Source organism: Dipodomys merriami, unplaced genomic scaffold (assembly GCF_024711535.1).
Source record: "Dipodomys merriami isolate MVZ:Mamm:240054 unplaced genomic scaffold, mDipMer1.0.p SCAF_1, whole genome shotgun sequence".
Taxonomy (NCBI): Eukaryota; Metazoa; Chordata; class Mammalia; order Rodentia; family Heteromyidae; genus Dipodomys; species Dipodomys merriami.
The window spans coordinates 21,129,505-21,147,578 of record NW_027202270.1 but is presented as its reverse complement, the minus strand read 5'-3'; the positions used below and the strand labels follow the sequence as shown (position 1 = coordinate 21,147,578).

The following is an 18,074-nucleotide window of genomic DNA, read 5'->3' as shown; positions in this document are numbered from 1 at the left end:
ATTAGGTTTCACCTCATAATTTGAGGGCTTAATAGTGTTGATGGAAGAAATAGGTAATGGGGAAAATAGTTACCTAAGTGTGGACCAGAGCTGCACTGGGAAATTGATCTCCTAATGTTCATGTTGCGGAAGAAAATAAGAAAGTCATTCATAGAATGTGAGATTGCTATTTTTTTAAGTCATTGATTGTTTCTTTGTATTATCTATGCATGCAAATATGTTTTGAGTAGAGAGAGCCAATCTGAAATTGAACAGTTGTTGCTAATGTTTAGGGCATTTTAATAGGTGCTTGACATTGGACGCATTTGTCCCCATTCCGTGGTAAGATACAGATGAGGCTCTATATTAAAAAGATTAAAGCACTGCCCAAGATAAAATATCAAGCATTAACCTTGTAGACTCATGCTTTTAGAATAGCTTAATTCTAATATTTAAATAGCCACAATGATTAGACTCTAGTTCAAATAGGAGTACTTAATGTGTTAATCATTAATTTTACATACTAACTTCTCATTTCCATCTATGCCTTTATAGAATGGGAATTGCCTATGCATCTTGAATTCACTAATGTAATTTGTGTGCTGTGCATTGACTGGAGTTGGTTTAAGTAGTAAGTTCCCACAGAATTTGAGCTTCATGGCTTTGTGTAGATAGTGGAGCATGGAGTTAATGTTTCATTTATACTATTTATTATAGAACTCCCAAAGCGTAGTTATGATTCATGATGTTCTGTTCCAGAATAATGCCTGATTTAAGACAGATAGTCATCTGAAAAGAATTCTGATTTTCTGTACTCAGCATGGCCCACTGGTCCAAATATCCTAACACGAAATATCATCAGCATAACTTTTCTTCCCCCAAAGAACCAGAATTATTGTTTTAAAGCCAGCAGGAGACATGCATGAGCCCCTATAACAACTGGTTCCTTTTACAAGCAGTGAAGATGCTTCGATTGACAGATGTTGGCAAGCTTCATTGGTTTAGCTGGGAGGCAGAGCCCATGACCACTAACTTCTAGACAAGCGGGATGCACACTCTTCTGCCTTCCGGAAATGAGACCATCTTTGCCGCTTTATTGATTCACAGGCTACTCATTCGTTCTTACCCCTCCATAACACACCTTCTTCTCCTCGTGCAGCATCCTCATGCACCCCTGCAAGGACATGCTCATCTCCTGCAGTGAGGATCGCCTCTGGAAGCTCGTGAACATACCCAAGGGCAACGTGCTGCTCACCGGTTCCGGCCACACGGACTGGCTTTCCGGCTGCTGCGTCCACCCCAGGTCAGTGTACACCGTCCCTCCTCCCTCCCCCGGCCCCTGGCAGCCAATTGCTTCGGGGAGTATGCTTGCTTCCTAGTGGAGACCCTGCACACTTAGATCATGTAGTGTTTTTGTCTTACTCTGGAACTGCGCAACCCTCCATAGAACTTGGAACTGTGTAGACAAAATGTGCCTTTGACTTTCCTCACACTGACTTTAAGCTGATTGCTTTGGATATTTGATCCATGTGACATTTTGTCCCCAGGCTGAGGCCCAAAGATACGAACCTTCTCCGGACAGCATTATGAATGCTTCCTTATGCTCAGGAGCCCATGGATTTCTGCTCAGTAATGCATACCAGTGTTTACTACGTTTCTCTTCATATTGCAGTTTCCTTTTAGAATTAAATTATCTACTTAAAAGGATCAGAAAGCAGTGATCAATTTCTTTAAAAATTCAATGACACTCAAGATCTGAAAGGGAACAAAATTTTGAATACATTGAGCTCTGTCATGTACGGAATTCAATAAATCTTTGCCCCTGAAGACTGAGGAAATGAATACCAGAACCACTGCTTCTGTGCAGACAGAGTTCTGTCCATGAGTGCTTTGGGTCAGCCACAACAGCTCCACGGGAGAGAAGTTTCTGTAGTTTTTCTTTAGGATTGGGCACATTTTAACCACTCTCAGATTTGTGTCCTTTCTCACTCTGTGGGGGAATCATCATTGTTGTCATCTCATAGTTCTTGATGCGGTTTCTTTATTATTCCATTTGGAAGTTTTCTTCTTAGGAGGGCTTCTTATTGATTCATCTCCATTTTTGTTTCTCTAAATGTCTTCTTCTTTGATTTACCTTTGGTATGAGTGTCAATCAAATTAGATTAAAAAATATCCTGTTAAGTGAGGTAAGCCAAGCTCAGAGAGACAAACAAGTTAGATCTAAAATGCACTGGAATATGACAAATTATACAGGATTCTAGATACACACAGTGAGACCAAAAGAGGATACTCTTAGGAAAGACTCATAAAGGCACAATGCCTAAGTGCCTTTTCATATTTATACAAAATAATATACATACTGAAATGAACTCCAAGAAACAAACAAAAAACATTTTTATTAGCTTTTAGTTTTTGATGATTCGGCCTTCTTTGCCTTATGTATGATGTATTCACTGGCATGTCTTTGGGAGGGTAGGGAAGGGGATAGAACCCGAGGGGGAAAGCGTGAAAAAGGGCAGCAGTGGAGTGCACTGCACATTGATGAAAGCAAACAATGTGTGGGTGTAGACAGGAGGGAGGGACTGGGGGAGAGAGAGGGAACGGAAGACACTGTAAGGAAGGAAATGTCCTCATGACCTGACTCAGGTAATTACAATCTGTCTATATATCACCTCTAGAATAATAAAGTAAATGATTTTTTAAAAATATCTTTATTCATAAAATTTTAGTAATAAGACTGAACTTCAAACAGTGCATTTCATTTTACTTATTTTTAATTTTGTTATCTTTAAGTGGTTGTACAGAATTGCCATTTAACACAGCAGTTTATGAATACAAATGCATCTTGATCAATATCATCCCTTTTATCATTCTCATCCATCCTTCCCAAACTACCCCTTGCCTCACTTTTCTTTTTTTTAATTTTAATTGAAAAGGCAATGATCTGGGGGTGACAGTTACATAGGTAAGGCAATAAGTACATTTGCTTTTAATCATCATTACCCCATTCCTCTTTATCTTCTTTTGCAAAGCATCTATTTAAATCTGTTTTCTGCATCTAATAGTGTATTTGTGTGTTTATATATCTATTATTGTAATAATATTGTACAGAGAGATTACAGTTACATGAGTAAGGTAATGAATACATTTCCTATAGACCATTGTTACCTCCTCCTTTGTTTTGCCTCTACCATCCCTTCCCTCTATACCTCTCAAATCCTCCCTCCCCCTCCCCCCAAAGTTGTAAAGTTAGTTTTCAACATAGTGTCTTGTACATCTCATTGTTACAATGGGTCAACCCGCATCCTTATTTCAGCATTTTCTTATTTCTTTCCCCCTCCCCAAATTAGAAAAATGTATACACAAGATGCAGGGCACCAGAAACAAATACAGTAAAAACAGGGGTTATACCATGGTGGAAGAACATACAAAAGAAACAAAGAAAAATCACATGGTACATTATAAATACATTAAAACCAACAGGAAAAAAGATAAAATCACTTTTCTTAATGTTGTAAGCTATATATTGAATTATCAAATAAGTTTGTTTTAATTAGCATTAAAATACAAACTTGGAGTGTAAATTAAGCTTCCCAAACTTTATCCTCACCACTAGATATTTCAAGTTAATTTGTGAGCATGTGGTACGTTACATTTCTGATAAACAGAGCTGTGCCACCCTCTCACCTCTGAGAGACATAAAGCTCATCTTGCAAGCAGAGACAACACAATTAGAAGTATAGCCTATTGCATCTGTAGCCACTGGCCATGCTAATCAGATTTTGATAATGTCTGGTTACCATGGTAGCCAGTGACTCAGAAATTTTCCTCGTTAGTGCTTGACCAGAAATGGTCTTCATAATAAATCTTCCTGTTTCCCCACTCAGTTACTGAAATTAAAATGAGGTGTGATACATCATTATTCTCTCATAATATGAAATTACATTCAATACTTTCTTGTGGCAAAATTGCTGTAAAATGCTGTTATTCTATTTGGATATTTGCAGTGCATATAATGAAAGCAAGGAGAAAAATACATTTGACCATAAGCATTATTAAGGGTACTGAATAATAAATGTTCTTTTATTTTTGTAGAACTAAGGAAGGAGAATAGATGACTACTCTAACCAAAACAAGCTCATTTTTATTTATGTGAGGTATAGATAAAATCAGACAATACATTCTGAGAGTTTGCTCACTCTATATCTCAAACATTTTTAATGCTTAATGTATTGAAATGAGCACTGCAGACACACACACACACACACACACACACATATACACATACATACATATTACATTCACAGTGGATAATATTTCTTCTATTCATCTAGAATTTAAAGTCAAACTTTAAATAACTTTGATTTAAATATGGTACTGGAACTGAACTAAATCTGTAGTTAGTGAACTCAATCAAACCTTCTTCAGAACTCAAATATCAATTCAGGTAGAACTCTTACCCATAGAAAAGACTTAATGGAGAGGATGTACTATTGTTGTTTATCTTTTGTGCTCTGCCCCTATAAAATGGTTTTATGTACATAGATATGGAGCTACTGTGATCCTCTGTTTGGACTATCCTAGACATATAATTATTACAAATGAGGGAAACTATGGAGCCTATGTTTCATTGGATCTGGCTTACTTCACTTAATATGATTTTTTTCCAAATCTTTCCATTTCATTCTGAATGCGGTAATGTCATTCTTTCTGATGGAACAATAGAATTCCATTGTGTATATATACCACATCTTGATCCGTTCATTTACTGATTATCGCCTCTACCTGAGTATTCCAGGAGGAGGTGTTCCTGACCATGACAGTAGCTGGATGAGAGCTATTGTATTTTCATCAATAGTGATGTAAACCAGACTTTGAGGTCACTCCTATTTGACACCTTGAGTGGCCCAAATCAGTCTTTGTTGTCCTGTTTCTGTCTGATAGCAGACATCTCAAATACATAAACAATAAATACAACAAACATACTGACTTTAACGTCAGGCAAAAAAAGGATTGACAGGGAAAATAACTGCCATTGGAAGACATAGATAATATGGTCTCCAAGTACATAAAATACCTTATGAAAACAGGAGGATAGTCATACTAAACCATAATTAGAGTTAAAGACATTAAAGTATCTTGAGATTGTATAGTAAGTAAGATGACACTGGAAACAGAGGAATTAATATGGTAATAAATGTACTTAATAGCACTGTAGATTGCATTCTACTCATCATAAAACAGAGTGGATGCATGCTTGAGGTTTTTCCATTGGCTTGTACCCCAAACAGAATAAATGAATTCCTCAGAGTAAAAAATACTTAGATCATAATTTTGACCTAGATTTAATAAGAAGGCAATGTGTAGAATTTAGTAACTAAAAATATACAGTACAGCTTGAATTATTAAAATTATGTCAATAAGTATTTGGTCAAAGAGTATCTAAATGCTATTATTACTTGGCTGGTATAACATCAGATCCACAATACTTATCCAAAAGTACTCAAAGTATTTTCAGAATAAATTCATAGCTTTGTGCCTTATCATTGAATAAGAAAAATAGCAAATTAAGAAATCATATAGTATTGAGCCATTGTGCTCCTCTGCTGAAAATATCCTAGACATTTTCTAATCATTACAAATGAGGGAAAACATACAGCCTGTGTTTCTTTGGGTCTGGCTTACATGGTATAATAAAGTTTTTTCCAAGTCTTTCCATTTCCTTATGAATGGGACAATGCCATTCTCTCTCTCTCTCTCTCTCTCTCTCTCTCTCTCTCTCTCTCTCTCTCTCTCTCTCTCTCTCTCTCTCTCTCTCTCTCTCTCTCTCTCTCTCTCTCTCTGTGTGTGTGTGTGTGTGTGTGTGTGTGTATCACATTTTCTCAATCCATTTATTTCCTGAGGGACATTAAGGTTGATTCCATATCTTAGCTATGGTAATAATGCTGCAATGAACATGACTGTGCTGGTAGCTTTCATGTAGCCTTGTTTGTTATCATTTGAGAAAAGGCCCAGGAGTGGGATTTCTGGGTCATAGGGGAGCTGTATGTTTAGGATATTCTTAGCAGTGGAGCACAATGGTTCAATGCCTAGGTGCATATGACCATATAAAATGATGCTTATCAAAATGAAAGAGAAAGATGCTCACTAGACTCTTATGTTGGAAATGAACTTTACAACTTGGTGGAAGGGGGGCAATGAGGGGAAAGTGGGAGAAAATATGGGAGCAGGTAACACTGTTCAAAAAGTGATATAACCCCTGCTTTCACTGTTTTTGATGTTGGTATAATTTGTGGAGGGGAAGGAAAAAAACAAATCATTTAAATAGGGATATAGGTGGATCCATTGCAACAATGTACAAGTCGTTATGTCGAAAAACGAACTTACGGGGGTGGGAAGATGGGAAGGGATTAGAAGGGGAAACAAAGGAGGAGGCAACAATGCTTGATAAGAAATGTACTCATTATCTTGCCCATGTAATTGTAACTCCTCTGTACGGTATTTTCATAATTTTAAAAAAATGTACTCATGCCAGACGCTGGTGGCTCATACCTGTAATCTTAGCTACTCAGGAGGCTGAGATCTGAGGATCTCGGTTCAAAGCCAGCCCAGGCAGGAAAGACTGTGAGACTCCTATTTCCAATAAACCACCAGAAAACTTGAAGTGGCGCTATAGCTCAAGTGGTAGGTAGAGTGCTCTCCTTGAGCTCAAGAGCTGAGGGACAGCGCTCAGGCCCAGAGTTCAAACCCCATGACTGACAAAAAAAAAAAAAAAGTACTCATTATCTTACTTATGTAACTGTAATCCCTCTGTATATCACCTTTACAATAAAATTGTTTAAAAATAAAAGGATTCATCTATCAAAAATATAAAGAAATCATATAAAGAACAAAACTAGTGAACAAAATTAAAGCCAAAGGGTACATTAATAAAAAGAAATTTATAAATTAGAATTAAAAGCTTAAGATAATTGTATATCTGTATATCTAGTCTGTCTGTATGTCTGTCTATCTCTCTATATGTATAGAAGTTCACTTTTTCTTTTTTATTTATTTTTAAAATTTTATTGTCAAGGTGATGTACAGAGGGGTTACAGTTGCATAACTAAGGTAATGAATATATTTCTTACAACTTATTACCTCCCTTGTTTTTCTCCTACTTTTCCTCTCCCAAATCCCAATCCAAGTTGTACAGATGATTTCCAACATATTGTGAGTATTGCCGTTTCAGACTTACAAATACCATTGATTTCCCCTTTGTTCATTGTCTTGCCATTTTGTTGTTCCCCTTCCCTTCCCTAATTCAGGTAAATGTATATACAATACCCATGGTACCAACATCAAATACAGTGACAACAGGGGATAAACCATAGGGGGGAAAATACAAAAGAAACATAAAATCACATAGTACATTAAAAACAACAACAACCAAGAAAGACCTCTGTGTCCATGTCTTGGAGTTCATTTCACTTAGCATCATCTTATATGGTCATATGTACATAGCTATTACAGAAGTTTGTTTTTTCAAAGGAAAAACAATTTGAAAAAGAACTACACTGAAATAAATAGATACTTTGGGAAAGCAGAAGAAAAAAAGTATTGAGGAAGTTCATGGAGTTAGTATCATGTATGCTTATACATATATTTTTTTATCAAAGGTGACATATGTCTTTATATATTTTATGTATATATGGTTAAATACACACAATTTTGATGCAGCAATGAATGGATTTTTATCAACTTCAATTTATCAGTTTCATCATAATAAAATAGGAATCTCAGATTAAAGAAGGAAACTGGGTTCTCAAGTTCTATTTTTGCATTCTTATATCAGCGAGACTTTTCATTGCTGTGAAAACACACCTGAGCAAAGAAAGTAAATGAAGAAAGATTTACCTTGTTGGTGACTTAAGACCTGATGTTGCCTTGTGACTCCAGAGCATTGAGGAAGCAGCCCGGGCGAGTGAGCTCAGGCCTATGCTCTCTCACCCTCTTCTTCTCTCTGTGTTATTGTCTGGACCCCTATGCTGTGGGACAGTGTCTTCCAGTCAGTGAGGATCTTCTCACTGAACTAATCCTCTGTCAAAACACCCTCATGGACATACCCGGTGCTGTTTTTCTAATCTCGTAGGGCAGTTCTAAGTCCAATCAAGTTGATAAAATTAACATCAGAATTTCTTCATTTAGCAGTTTTATGACTGTGTTTAGACCTTTATCAAAAAAATGAAAGAAATATAAAACAATAAAGAGAAGGGAAAGTGGGACAAATTTCCTAGTTACTCAGGAGGTTGAGATCAGCCAGGGCAGAAAAGTCTGTGGGACTCTTATCTCCAGTATGCTACTCAGAAAAAGTCAGAATTGGTGCTGTGGATCAAGTGGTAGAGCACTAGCCTTGAGCACAAATAGGCTCAGGGACAGAACCCATGACTGCCCCCCCCCAAAAAAAAGAATAAAGAGAAAGAAAAAAGATAAAAGTTAGTTTGTAGGTTCATTAAATGTTCAAGGATGGGGATGTAAGAAGGATGTTTTGCTCTTGATTTTAAATATAACACAAAAACATTTCAAGCCTAACAAATATAGTACCCACATGATAACTAAAGTCCTGTTTCAGAATTACAAATGCCAAACTTGTAAAATAAATTTAGTTGTATATTAGAAAAAAGAATTGTCCTTGGGAACAGAATACAAAATGATCCAACTTTAAGAACATTTGATGATATATTAATAGATTAATACTATGTTGCTTTAAGATGGTCCATAAAATACAGCCTTTATGCATTTGGAGTTCATATGTTTATGATATGTTTAAGCATCTTGTGTTAAAATTGACAAGAGAAATGGATTTTGAAACAGATGGGAAAAGTCTTCCACTTGAATGTAAAAGTTGGATGCTATTGAGTTAAATAGTGTTATTCTCTGACACTCACAGGTATGTCCTATCAGACATTAATTTTGTGCAAATAGAATACAGGTTTTATATAAATCAAAGTCATTAAGACTCTTTATTATAGAAGAATCTCCAAAGGCCTTATCAATTCAAACTAATAATATTATATGTACAAATTTTCATTGCAATTACCAGTAAAGCTGGTTCTGTGTAATCTAAATTTGTGAAGTTCCTGGTAGGATTTGTGTGCATACAAATTAATGTTCAGCAATGGCCCAGATAAGAACAACCTGAAGTTACCAGCAATCTACCACTAGATGGCGATGACACACTGGCAAGGCAAAGTACCCTTTGTATTTACTCGGAAGACATGAATTAGTGTTTGAAAGTGATTTATCAGTCACTGAAAGCAAAGAAAGCATGCTACAATTCAGAGAATATGAGTTGGCATTGTATTTCACTATAGAACCTGAAACCTCTGATGCCGAATGGTAGGATTGTAACCACACACCAAGTTCATGTAATTATGAGGTCATACTTTAGAGCTTCTAGCAGAGTCAGAATGTTAGAATCTTAGATTAAACTTTGCTCATTTTACCGGTTTTTGAATCTGTGAGATGAAGTATTAATGTCATCTACTTTGTGGGTTGATTATGACAGCTGAGCGCTACATGTGAAAAACAGAAGCCCTGAGGCCTGGTACCTATATACTCACTAAATGCTGGCTGTTATTTTTGTTTGGTTCTTGATTGCATTTTGTGAACTACAAGAGATCGTTCTAAAATTGTTATGAATCAGTATCATTTCATGCAATCAGCTAAGAAGAATCCATTGTGACATGTAGGCTATGCTAAGCTACATTAGAAAAGTATTATAAAACCTTGAAAGCCAAGTGGTACGATGATGCCTCAATACAGCATTAAGCTTGACAAGAATTAGAAGCTGGAATAATGGACACAATTCGTGTATAAAGATGTATGTTGCCAAATTTCTCTTCACTCTTAAAAATTTAAATGTTACTTTCACAATTGTGTCAAAGTCAACATATTATTCTTAACAAATTATATTCTCTCTCTCTCAGATGTTTTAGATTATGTTGTAGAAGGAAAAATACTTTTGTTTTAACCTAACTGACAAAATTACTTTTCAAAGTAGATTTTTTTTGAGGAATATAATGTAGGGAGATTTGACTTCCTTCATCCCCAGGCAGGCTTTTTGTTATTGTTAGCTTATTCAGAGTAGCTTTGAGACATCAAGTCACAGAATTGCCAATTCATGTCCAGTTTATATTCCAACATCAACAACGCTTATGTATGTTACCCTCCTAAAGTACTAGTTGGTCTTTACCTTTATCAGGCCACAACTCAGTAATTATAACTTCAAGTGTAAATACTATGTCCCATGTTTGGTTTTTCATTTTTTCCCCTATCTGACCACAGTGCATTATGTGAAACAGCGTGAACCTTCACCACATATGTCTATAAATAAAAGCAGTGGGATTAGCGGTTTAAACATTCTCACAGTGCTGCATTTTATCCTGAGTTCACTGCCCCAGGCAGAAATAGAGCTGACAGCATCCTGTTAAACATAACTTCTACCCTCATGAGCTGATTTATGAATTGTGAATAAGCGGATCTCTCCATAGTACTGCCTACTCTGTCTTCCTTGTACAAGCTGCCTATTCATGTATTTATGTAGTGCCTAAAACCATAATCTGAGAACTCCTTGACAAGTGTATCATTTAGCTGTTATTTTTTCAGAAAAGAAGCATGGTAAATCATACTATTTGGTATGAACCTAAAGCATAACAGATTGAAAATATCAAAAAGAATGAAAATATTGATAAATTATCTCCCTAATATTGTGATATCCTACTTCAAACTGAGCTGTAGAGAAACTGGAAACTCCAGTACATTTTAGCAAAGATAACTTTAACTTGTCCTTATTCATCATCATATTCTGCTTTATATTCTCAGAAGTTATATGCTAGGTTTCTGAACTTAAGATAGTTTGGCACCTTTCTGAAGAGTCTGGGCGCTGAACATAGTTGCTTGCTTCATTAAATATGTGTTGTGTGCCTAATTCTAAAAGGATTGCATGGCTAGCCTCAGAAAAGTGTTAGGAAGATAAACATTTTGCACAGTCCTACTGCTCAGGGAAAACCACATGTTCTCTGCAAAGCTAACCTTGCCAGTATCCATTGTACCTTCCTACATATTTGCAAATAGTTGAGCTTCTCTTTCTCCCCCCCCCCCACCTTACTGGTCATTTGTTTCCTTTATTGCAATGTCCATATATAGAACCGATTCCTGCTTCATACTTGATTGGCTAATGTTGTGGAAGGGAATTTCGTTCAAAGATAGAAAAATCTGGGTCATGGAAGGGCTGGCCTCTAATGTTGACGGCCTGACAGCAGCCACCAGGGACAGAGTAGCTGCTCTGTGTCACTCATGGCCAGTGTGTCTAGCAGGGATAATGCTGGGTAATTGCACACGGCTTCCTCCTTGTAAAGACCTACGTAGCTGTCTCTTCTGGAGTTGGTAGAGGTCATATGCCAGAGTCATGGCCAGTGAAATGTGAAGGAAATGTGACACTTCCATCTGAGCAGGCTGAAGAGCATTCTCAGGGCCCTCCTCTCACCATGAAGCCCAGGAGCCTAGCTTGATGCTGGACTGATGTAGCCCATTCACCTCCGAAATCTGATATCATCAAGACAAATGAAGGCCATTCAGTCTTTGAGGTTGAATAGCTAGTCAGTTGTGACTTGTGGACAGTGGATGCCATTTTTACTTATCTTCTAAAGTCAACTTTCACATACCACAGATAAAGAAATACATTTGGAAACACTGCCCCAAAGTCTTTTTTCTATAAGTAATCAAATCTGCCTGAACTTTGATGTGTATGTATACCTAACAGATAAGTCATTTTATTTGACCTCCGAGAGGCTCACCTGCTCTTTCAAAGCGAGTTTAAGCTTCTAGGGTTTTCATAAAGGTGTATGGGGCACATGCACGTGGCACAGTCCTGCCTCATTATTGGTGTTTGCGGTCTGAACCAAGATTCTAAACTATATCTGGTTCACTTTAAAAATAGTACTGTCGGGGATTCTTGGGGAAGATGGCGGAGGAGAAGCTGGAATCTGAACAAGCTCTCGCATAGAAAGCAGTTTTAGAGTTCCAGTGAACAGTCCTAAGCCAGAGAATCACACCAAGTGTGCCATCACAGGACAGAGAGTTAGACAAGAGAGGGGAAGCCAAGGCAAAAAGACACATCTGAGCACCTGCCAGCAGCCGCCGCGGCGGCGGCGGCAGGGTCGTGGCGGAGTCTGCAGCCCGGGCCATAACTGAGCGCTCACACAGACAGTCCGGGACGAAGGAGCCAGATGCAGCGGGCGAGCAGATTCTACTCAACACCAGCAAGAACCGACAAGGAGCGGACATCTTCATCCTGCAGTTCGCAGACCTGAGACAACCCAGGATCCAAGACTCGACGTGAGTAGAAGCCCGACGTCCTCACTCCTTCTCAGGGAGCAGAGGAGGGAAGGCCACCCCTCCCCCCCCAGCACCGGTGATCTCCATCTTGGATACCGACAAAGCTCGGAGGAGCTGCCAGCTCCAACCCAGGCCTTGGAATAAAACGAGTCATTTAGCAGGTCACAAGAACTTAACGGCGGACTTGGCTCCATTCAGGGAAAAGTCACCCAGCTCAGGCGCCAGCCATTGGAGTGGCTTCCCTCACTGGGTAACCAGAGCTAGAGGCTGCCCCTCCCTCTAGCAGCCTCCACAATCAGTTGAAAAACAGAAACCCTGAGAACAGCTCCAGGCTGGGCTCTGTGAGTTTTTTTTTTTTTCTTCACAAAATAGCCCCAGGAAAAAGCTACTGATTGTTGAAAGGCCTCAACTCTACCCAGAACCTAGCCTTACCACTGCATCCCCCTCTTTTGTGATTCTCAAAGCAGATCACCCTCCCAGTAAACTAATCTGGGAGGGGGATCTCAAAATCTTGGGTAAAGCAGAGCATTTTTCTGCCTGTTCGAACAAACTGACTTAAGAAACCAATCAATCCACAGGACCTCAAGCTGACCAGAGACTCCAACAAGAGGCTGTTTACAGACAAAAGGGAGATACAGGATTCTTCCCACCCCTCCCAAAAAAATCAAAAAAAAAAAACAAAGAACTTTTTTTTTTTCTTCTCTTCCTCTTCTTTTCTTTTTCTTTTTTTTTTTTTTGGTACCTTATATATATATATATTTTTTTCCTTTTCTAAAAATTGTATTAATCTTTAATTTTTGCCTTTTTTGAAAAAATAATTGTTTTCCAGTAACTTTTTTTTCCTCTTATAATTTTTATTTTAGGAATACATGAATGTGCGTTTTCCTTTCTTTTCTTGTCTTCTTTCTCTTTTTCTTTCTTTCTTAACTATCTTTTTGTTTTTTTGTCTAGCTCTACTGAACTTCTGATCTTTTTCTCTCCCTTTCTAATCCTTTTCACCTTTTCCTCTCCTTTGATCTTCTGTATGTGACTTAACTCTTGTCCTGCATATCCTCAGATAAACCTGTAGTTAACTAGTAGACCCTATCCCCCATTGTGTACACACTTAATCCACAAATTTATTACTCAATTCAAAACCTCTGAGACTTAAATTCCTTAATAGCAGTACTACCTCTTTATACCTATATAATATTTTAAGCATTTTCACTTCTCCTCTATGTGCCTACCCTTCTATTAATATACTCACATTCCTCTCTAAATAGATGATCTTTTAATCTCCATAATTATATTACCTTTTACCTTTCTATTTTTTTCTGGTCTCTTTTCATTTCCCGTTCCCTTTCTTCCTTTTCTCTCTCTCTCTCTACTTGCATCCTACCCAACCTATTTCCTGCATTGAGATTAGGACATAGTTAACTCTCCCTGTGCCTCCCCACACCAATCTATTCCTATTTTTTACCCACATCTCTCCCTAACCCTAAAAATTTCTGGTTTTCCAAATTCTTCTCTGCGGTTCGAAACCCATTAACATATAGTTGTTTGATGTTGAATAGATGTATCTGTTGAACTAGATTGTATCTGTAGACATTGACTATATAAATGCAAACGTTGGTTGATGGTTGCCTTAAGATAGTGTTCTAGCACAAAACTGGTGCTATTTTCATCTCAAATGGGCAGAGTAAGCCGGAAAAACACAAGAAAAATGGCAAATCCGGGTATCTCAATTCCCAATCTTGATAATCAGGGGTCAGATCAGATAATGAACAACCCAGAGGAGAGTTCCCAAATAGCCCTACAAACACTGGTGGCAAACATGATAAATGAGAAGTTTGACAACTTACAAAGGATTCTGTATGAGCGTGATAGGGAGAGAGAGGAGGCATCCCAAAAGTTTATACAGGAATATCATAAGCGTGAGGAAGCTACTCAAAAACTGATACAGGATTTGCGTGAACAACTTGAGAATACTCAAAGAGAAAGGGAGGAATGGCGTGAGCAGGCTGAGAACACTCAAAGAGAATTGCAGGAATCCCATGAACGGGAAGAAAGAGAACTGCAGGAATCCCACAGACGGGAAGAAGCTAATCAAAGAGTAATTCAGGAATTGAGAGACCAGGTAGAGAATACACAAAGATCACTAAAGGCATTCATGGAATCCATTAACAAAGAGCTGAAAGAAGTCAGGGAGACCACAAAGGGAATGCTGAATGAAACCCAACAGAAGGAATGGAAGTCCAAAGAAACCATAACCAATCAACTAAGTGATTTGAGAACAAACACTGAACACCAAATTAAGGAAGTAAAGAAATTCATACAAGACCTAAAACAGAGCTTCAACAAAGAACTTGAAGCCATCAAAGCTGACCAATTAGAAGGAAAAGAGATAAAAAACAAAGTAGAGAGTCTTGACAGCAGGTTAGACCATGCAGAAGATCGAATCTCAGGGATTGAAGACAGCCTAGGTATTATAGAGAAAGAACATACAACCATCCAAGACAAGTCCAAGAAATATGATAGGTCTATCCAACACCTGGAAGACACCATCAGAAGGCCTAATCTAAGGATAATGGGTGTAGAGGAGCACCTAGAAACAGAAGTTAATGGTCTAGGAAATTTGTTTAACAGGATCCTAGCAGAGAACTTCCCAAACATACAAAAAGATAGGCCTATTCAGATACAAGAAGCTTTTAGAACCCCAAATAGACGAGACCAGAATAGGACATCCCACTGTCACATTATAATTCACACAGGATCAACTGAGACCAAGGAAAAGATCCTTAAAGCTGTCAAGGAGAAAAGGGTAATCACCTATAAAGGGAAACCAATTAGAATTACCTCAGATTTCTCAGCAGAGACAATCAAAGCAAGAAGAGCCTGGAATGATGTATGCCATGCCCTAAAAACAAACATCTATCAACCAAGAATACTGTACCCAGCTAAACTCTCCTTCATAACTGAAGGCCAAATAAAAACCTTCCATAGCAAAGAAAAATTGAAACAATACATCTCCACCAAACCAGCCCTACAAAAGATTCTTAAAGATGTCCTACGCATAGAAAACCAACAAGAATGCAACAAAGGCCAAGAAACTGCACCCAAACTGAGAATCCAAGAACCATAGGAAGAACCCAGTTTTCGCAGCCCCCAAGAAGGTGGATGACATGGCAGGAACTCCCAAATACCACTCAGTCCTATCTCTTAACGTTAACGGACTGAACTCTCCAATTAAGCGACATAGACTGTCTAGTTGGATTAAAAAACAAGACCCTTCTATCTGCTGCCTGCAGGAGTCACATCTTGCCCATAAAAACAAACACATTTTCAATGTTAAAGGCTGGAACAAAATCTACCAAGCAAACGGCCCCCATAAACAGGCAGGAGTTGCAACCCTAATATCAGATAAAATAGACTTCAAATTAAAATTCGTGAGAAGAGATAAAGAAGGTCGCTACATACTAATTAAAGGATCTCTCCTTCAAGAGGATATTACAATTCTAAATATCTATTCGCCAAACAATGGAGCACCCAAATTTATCAAAGAAACACTACTTTCCCTCAAATCCCATATAGATCCAAAGACATTAATTGTTGGGGATTTTAACACACCACTCTCCCCACTAGATAGATCAACTCAGCAAAAACTCAACAGAGAAACCGCAGATCTAAACAGCTGCATAGATCAACTAGACTTAACAGACATCTACCGAACATTTCACCCAGCAGCATCAGAATACACGTTCTTCTCAGCAGCACATGGAACGTTTTCTAAAATAGACCACATTTTAGGTCACCAAGCAAACTTGTCTAAATTCAGAAACATTGAAGTTATACCTTGCATTCTCTCTGACCACAAGGGAATAAAATTAGAACTCAACACCAAAAGCCACCAAAGAAAGTCCGGTATCACATCGAGGCTGAACAACACACTGCTGAATCAAGAGTGGGTCATGGAAGAGATTAGAAAGGAAATTCAAATGTTCATGCTATTCAACAAAAATGAACACACAAATTACCAGCACCTCTGGGACACAGCAAAGGCAGTACTCAGAGGCAAGTTTATAGCTCTGAGCTCCTACATCAACAAATTGGAGAGATCTGAAACTAGCAATTTAATGACACATCTAAACCTCCTTGAAAAAGAGCAGCAAGATAAACCCCAATTCAGTAGACGGAAAGAAATAATCAAAGTTAAATCAGAATTAAATGAATTAGAATCCCAAAAAACTATAGAAAGAATCAACAAAACAAAGAGTTGGTTCTTTGAAAAAATTAACAAAATTGACAGACCCTTAGCAAATCTTATCAGAAAAAGGAGAGAACACACCCAAATTAATAAACTCAGAGATGAGAATGGAAACATCACCACAGAAACAACCAAGATTCAGAACATTATAAGGGAATACTTCTCAAAACTTTATGCTAATAAGTTTGAGAACTTGACAGAAATGGACCTTTTCCTAGCAAATATTGACATGCCAAAACTAAACCAAGATGAGTTAAACCAGCTCAACAGGCCCATATCAAGCATTGAAATAGAAACAGCAATAAGAGACCTCCCAGCTAAGAAAAGTCCAGGACCAGATGGTTTTACAGCGGAATTTTACAAGGCCTTCAAAGCAGAACTCACACCAATACTCCTCCAACTCTTCAATGAAATTGAAAGACAAAGCTCACTACCGAACACATTCTATGAAGCCATCATAACCCTCATCCCAAAACCAGGCAGGGACTCATCAAAGAAAGAGAACTATAGACCCATTTCTTTGATGAACATTGATGCAAAACTTCTCAACAAAATTTTGGCCAATCGACTTCAACAATTCATCCAAAAAAATCATACACCATGATCAAACAGGATTCATTTCAGGGATGCAAAGCTGGTTCAATATACGCAAATCAATTAATATTATTCATCACATCAACAGGAGCAAGAATAAGAACCACATGGTTATCTCAATCGATGCAGAAAAAGCATTCGACAAGATCCAACACCCCTTTATGATGAAGGTTTTGGAAAAATTAGGAATCCATGGAACATTCCTCAATACAATAAAGGCTGTATATGACAAACCTACAGCCAGCATTATACTCAATGGTGAAAAACTAAAGCCATTTCCTCTTAACTCAGGAACAAGACAAGGATGCCCACTCTCTCTACTTCTCTTCAATCTAGTATTAGAATGCCTAGCTACAGCAATAAGACAAGATGCAGACATAAAGGGGATCCAAATAGGGAAAGAAGAAATAAAACTCTCCCTCTTTGCAGATGACATGATCTTGTATTTAAAGAATCCCATAGACTCCACTCCCAAATTACTCAAGCTGATTCAAAATTTTGGCAAAGAAGCAGGTTATAAAATTAACCCCCAAAAATCAATGGCTTTTCTGAATGCCAACAATGAGAAAAGTGTGGCTGATATTAGGAAAGCAACTCCATTTGTAATAGCCCCACAAAAAATAAAATACCTAGGAATTAACTAAAGAAGTGAAGGACCTCTATGATGAAAACTTTAAAATCTTCAAAAAGGAAATCAACACAGAACTTAAAAAATGGCAAAACCTCCCATGCTTCTGGATTGGAAAGATTAACATTGTGAAAATGGCAATTCTTCCCAAGGCTATCTACAAATTCAACGCAAAACCTATCAAAATTCCAACCTCATTCTTCACGGAAATAGAAGAGGCAATCCAAAAATTCATATGGAAAAATAAAAGAC

At 37.8% G+C, this 18,074-nt stretch overlaps 1 protein-coding gene across 3 annotated transcripts in view; it reads left to right on the top strand.

Moving 5' to 3' along the window:
* Spag16 (sperm associated antigen 16) overlaps positions 1-18,074 on the top strand; it is a 782,336-nt gene that overhangs the window by 326,262 nt on the left and 438,000 nt on the right. For all 3 annotated transcript variants that reach the window (XM_070027619.1, XM_070027799.1, XM_070027711.1), the window contains one exon: positions 1,139-1,282. In XM_070027619.1, coding sequence (XP_069883720.1) covers positions 1,139-1,282 — 144 coding nt within the window. The remainder of the gene's footprint in view (positions 1-1,138; positions 1,283-18,074) is intronic.